The sequence below is a fragment of the Empidonax traillii genome, unplaced genomic scaffold (genome assembly GCF_003031625.1).
Source record: "Empidonax traillii isolate 1590-97213 ecotype Southwest subspecies unplaced genomic scaffold, ASM303162v1 scaffold457:size789790, whole genome shotgun sequence".
In the NCBI taxonomy this organism is placed as follows: Eukaryota; Metazoa; Chordata; class Aves; order Passeriformes; family Tyrannidae; genus Empidonax; species Empidonax traillii.
Window position 1 is genome coordinate 431,227 of NW_020955650.1, and position 5,444 is coordinate 436,670.

At 55.0% G+C, this 5,444-nt stretch overlaps 1 protein-coding gene across 1 annotated transcript; it reads left to right on the forward strand.

Moving 5' to 3' along the window:
- Window positions 1-1,926: 1,926 nt before the first annotated feature.
- HSPA2 (heat shock protein family A (Hsp70) member 2) lies at window positions 1,927-4,485 on the forward strand. The gene has a single exon (XM_027895336.1). The coding sequence runs from the start codon at window positions 2,196-2,198 to the stop codon at window positions 4,098-4,100; it is 1,905 nt and encodes a 634-aa protein (XP_027751137.1). The 5' UTR covers window positions 1,927-2,195; the 3' UTR covers window positions 4,101-4,485.
- The last annotated feature ends 959 nt before the right edge of the window (window positions 4,486-5,444 follow it).

Here is a 5,444-nt window from a genome sequence, read left to right on the forward strand (position 1 = left end):
CAGGGTTCCTAAGGGACAGTCCTCACAAGGATACAAATAATAAACAACATCAACTTTTCAGCTGAAACGGAATTTATCAACCACCGCTCTTTGTATTGCCCTGGCATTTCTCCCTGCTCCATATAATGCAATCAACTGAATGAAGTAGCAGTGAATTACAGGAAGAGATGGTTCAGGGATGAATCAGTCACTGGTCTAACTACAAGAGAAACTGACACCCTTCCCATCAAAGAAATATGCACACAGTATATACAGAGCAGCTCCTGTTGGAGGTGGGGACAGCCGAGGGTTTCCATTTTCCTTTGACTTCTTTCGGATTTCTCTAACGTCAGAACTTGTGTGGGGAAAAAAAAAAAAAAAAAAAAGAAGAAAAGTCCATGACCTGTGGAAGAGTAATAGTTATTTAAGCACGTGCAATATTTATGGTCAGAAATTGAGGCTCTTCCACCTCAAAACTACATACACGTGATACACAAAAGAAGTGGAGCCCTTATGTCTTATAAAAAGGCTTTGAAAAACACACTAATGGAAACGAGGATGTTTTTGATCAGGAGTTCCAGTACTTAACACACAATTGTGTGAGTACAAATCACTCTGGGAAAAGCTGTAAGTTATTTTCTACGAGGCCTGCTACAACATAGTGCTGAGGGCTGGGGACAAAGCTAATGAAAGATGACTTAATCACACAGCGAATTTAATCCTTGTCTCACGTACCTTCTAATATCTAAAGGCAGCAGACTTTTAGTAATGCTTACAAAGCAGCTACTGAAAAGGAGCAACTCACTGAGACTCCCTGGAAAAAAAAAAAAAAAAAAAAGCTCTCAGGATGGTGTTTTGCCCTCCTTACTAGAAATGGAATATTTTGCAGTGTTTGTCTCAAAGCAAGGAGGAATAATTTGGAGGAACCACAGCAGGTTTTCATGTTTAATATATTTTCATCAAAGCACTTTCCTAGCTCCGAGTTAATAGCTCCATAGCTTTTGCTAAACGTAGGCGTGACGACATCTCACATTAGCACAACAGACAAGAATTTGGAGGCGCTTCAAGAATGGTCACCGCGCAGGAACACGCAGCAACAGGGCCCCCCTCCAAATCCCGCGCTGGTGCCATTGCCTGAGTTCTGGAGCCGGGGCAGGAGGGTAGATCTGTGGGTTACACCCTGAGTTCTGGTGCCGGGACAGGAGGGGAGAGCTGTGGGTTAGACAGTTCTGGTGCTGGGATGGAAGGGGACAGCCCGGTGCCATTCCCTGCCCTCAGGTGCACCCCCGCAGCAGCCCCTCAGCAGCGGCAAGAGGCTCCCTCGGCTCGGCGACACACCGGCCCCGCTGTCCCCGCGGAGACCGGGGCGTGTCAGCCCGCCAACTCTGGCCGAAATAAGGCTAAAACGGGGCTCGGCAGGACCTTCCCTCAGCAGCGGAGGGAGGACACGGGGTACGTGTGTTCGTGTGGGGGGCGTTCCGCCATGACAGCTCGGGAGCCTCCGCGCGCGGGGGGCGGGCGGCGGCCGTTCTGCCCCGGCACAAGCGGGGGGAAGCTGAAAGAGAGTGTGTGCGTGTGCGTGTCTGTGAGGGAGAGAGGGTGGAATTTCTGCCGCCCAGCGACCAAATAAGGGTAAATTCCCCAGCGCCGGGCTGCGCGCTCAGGAATGACAAGCAGCGGCCGGCGGGAGGGGGCGCGAACCAGCGGCCCCCGCACCCCCCGCGCCCCGCGGGTCCGAGCGGGCGGGGCGGGGCGGTCACCCAGCCCGGCCCCCGCCCCGCCATTGGGCAGCGACGCTGTCAATCATCGGCATAACGTCAGCCTCGCGCTGGAACTTTCTAGCAGAGGCGCGCGGCGGGGGCGGGGCCAGAGCGCAGAGCGGGCGCTAATTGGCCGAGTGCGGTGACGCATGAGGAAAAACCCGGAAGGATCGCGGCGGCGGGGCGGGGTCGGGGCCAGCCGAGCGCGCGCCCGCTGCTCTGATTGGCCGGGAGGCGGGGGGCGGGCGCTGACGGGCGGGCTGCGGGGGCGATTGGCCGGCGGGAGGCTCGCGAGGCGTCCGGATTGGCCGTCAGGGTTCTGGCAGGTTCCAGAAGCGGCGGCGGCGGGTATAAAACCGGCGACGGCGGCGCGAGCCCAGCATATCGCGCCGCGGCGTCAGCGGGAACGGGAGGGGGCGGCACGGCAAAGGCAGCGGAGCGAAGAGAGCCGACACCATGTCTGCCAAAGGGCCGGCCATCGGCATCGACCTGGGCACCACGTACTCCTGCGTGGGCGTCTTCCAGCACGGCAAAGTGGAGATCATCGCCAACGACCAGGGCAACCGCACCACGCCCAGCTATGTGGCGTTCACCGACACTGAGCGCCTCATCGGCGATGCTGCCAAGAACCAAGTGGCAATGAATCCCACCAACACTATCTTCGATGCTAAACGCCTCATTGGCCGCAAGTATGATGACCCCACCGTGCAGTCAGATATGAAGCACTGGCCTTTCCGTGTGGTGAATGAGGGTGGCAAGCCTAAAGTGCAGGTGGAGTACAAGGGAGAGATGAAGACTTTCTTCCCGGAGGAGATCAGCTCCATGGTGCTCACCAAGATGAAGGAGATCGCTGAGGCCTACCTGGGGCGCAAGGTGCAGAACGCTGTGATCACGGTGCCGGCGTACTTCAACGACTCCCAGCGCCAGGCCACCAAGGATGCAGGCACCATCACTGGCCTCAATGTGATGCGCATCATCAACGAGCCCACTGCAGCCGCTATCGCCTATGGCCTGGACAAGAAAGGAACCCGGGCCGGAGAGAAGAATGTGCTCATCTTCGACCTGGGAGGGGGCACTTTCGATGTGTCCATCCTTACCATAGAGGATGGGATCTTTGAGGTGAAGTCCACAGCTGGTGACACCCACCTGGGTGGGGAGGACTTTGACAACCGCATGGTGAACCACTTTGTGGAGGAGTTCAAGCGCAAGCACAAGCGTGACATCGCTGGCAACAAGCGGGCGGTGAGGCGGCTGCGCACAGCTTGTGAGAGGGCCAAGCGCACCCTCAGCTCCTCCACACAGGCCAGCATTGAGATTGACTCCCTTTTTGAGGGCATTGACTTCTACACCTCCATCACTCGTGCCCGCTTCGAGGAGCTCAATGCTGATCTCTTTCGTGGCACCCTGGAGCCAGTGGAGAAGGCTCTGCGTGATGCCAAGCTCGACAAGGGCCAGATCCAGGAGATTGTGCTGGTGGGTGGCTCTACTCGTATCCCCAAGATCCAGAAGCTGCTACAGGACTTCTTCAATGGCAAAGAGCTCAACAAGAGCATCAACCCCGATGAGGCTGTGGCTTACGGTGCTGCCGTGCAAGCAGCTATCCTGATGGGAGACAAGTCTGAGAACGTGCAGGATCTGCTGCTGTTGGATGTCACCCCTCTGTCCCTGGGCATCGAGACAGCTGGAGGAGTGATGACTGCTCTCATCAAGCGCAACACCACCATCCCCACCAAACAAACTCAGACCTTCACCACCTACTCAGACAACCAGAGCAGTGTCCTTGTCCAGGTTTATGAGGGTGAGAGAGCCATGACGAAGGATAACAACTTACTGGGCAAGTTTGACCTCACAGGCATCCCCCCAGCACCCCGAGGAGTCCCCCAGATCGAGGTCACTTTCGACATCGATGCCAACGGTATCCTGAACGTCAGCGCGGTGGACAAGAGCACGGGGAAGGAGAACAAGATCACCATCACCAACGACAAGGGTCGCCTCAGCAAGGACGACATCGACCGCATGGTGCAAGAGGCAGAGAAGTACAAGGCAGAGGATGAAGCAAACAGAGATCGGGTGGCAGCCAAGAACTCCCTCGAGTCCTACACTTACAACATGAAGCAGACGGTGGAAGATGAAAAACTGAAGGGAAAGATCAGCGACCAGGACAAGCAGAGAGTGCTCGACAAGTGCAAGGAGGTGGTCTCTTGGCTCGACCGCAACCAGATGGCTGAGAAGGAGGAGTACGAGCACAAGCAGAAAGAGCTGGAGAAACTCTGCAACCCGATCGTCACAAAATTGTACCGGGGAGACGGAGGGGCCGGGGCAGGTGGCTCCGGTGGCCCCACCATCGAAGAAGTAGATTAAAGAGGACTGAAGGACAGACTGGTTTATGGACAGTCACTCCGTTCTTTGCTTTGTTGTTGTTTTTTCTAACGTTTAAGGAAAACGTCCTTGCCGATAACAGAGTTTATTCTGTTGGGTGTGTATAAAGGCAGATCTGTCAGCTTGGTTTTGATAAGAGGGAAGGCACGTCCTGCTTTATAAGGTTAGTAATAGACAAATTTTGTTAATTCAGATACAGCTGTTTGTACTCTGGATGTTTGTCTCTGTCCTTAAAGTAACCACTTGACTGTTGCAGTTGACAAGTTTCAAGTTATGCATGAAAATCTTTACAGAAGATTAAAAGAGAAAATGCCCAGTTCGGCTTCTGGAAATTTTGGTAATAAATAAAATGTATTTAAAGCATAAATCTATCCTCTTTTCTCCTCTCTGTGAAGGGGTAGTAGTCGGGGGGGAGGGCATGGGGGGGTAAGGTGAGAAAGGACTTTCCTGGCAGTGTCTGTGGCTTCTGGGACCTGCCCTGCTGGGGTGATGAGGGTGGTGGCAGTGGAGCAGGGGGATGTTGGGTTCGGAGGGGTGGCTGGTGCTCCCCGAGGGGCAGTGGGAGAGAGCACGGGGGCTTCCCGAGGGGATCCCAGCCTGGGCTGGGAGCTGGGAAGGGTTGCTGGTGTCACAGCCCCCAAACCCTGCGGCTGGGGCAGTGGCAGCGTGGTCCCCAGCACTGCCACGGCAGGGAAAAGTTTCCCCAGAGGTGCGGGTGCTGTTTTGGGACAGGACCTGCTCTTCCCCGCAACTGGTGTCTGGGGCTGGAGTGCCTGGCACGGGAATGCTGGTTGTGTGCGTGTGGCTGGGGGAGAGCAGCGGGGAAATGAGGAGAACAGAAATTAGTCCTGCTTGGCGAGTGCTGGGGCTCGATAGAAAAGAGACCGGTTTGTGGGCAGCTATTCTTGGGTTGCTTGTCTGCCTTCTGAGCTTTCAATGCTTTACTGAACGTGTTTTACCACCCCCCCACTTTAAGACAGTCAAAGTAAAGCTGGGGAGTACGCCCCCAGAGCTGGGAGTGCTGAGTAAGGAGCCAGTATGCTGGACTTAATAGAATAGGCAAAATCTGTAGTAGTTAAACTTGCCTGACTTTGCTGCAAACTGTCTGCAGAGTTGTTCATTTGTTTAAGAAAGAAAAAAAAAAGAAGAAAAAAACAAAGCTCTGCAGGCAGCGTTTCAGGGTCCGAGGCGCTGCGAGTTAATGAGCTCTCATGGAGGATCCTGATGGCACGCACATTTCGGGCTGGCTTGTCCTTTAAGGGAAGAAACTGCGGAGCCGTGGGCAGCTGGAGGGAATCGGCCGCCGTGTTTTGGTTTGTTGCTCGT

Coding starts and splice junctions, on each gene's coding strand:
- HSPA2 (XM_027895336.1), top strand. CDS start 2,196: ATGTCTGCCAAAGGGCCGGCCATCGGCATCGACCTGGGCACCACGTAC.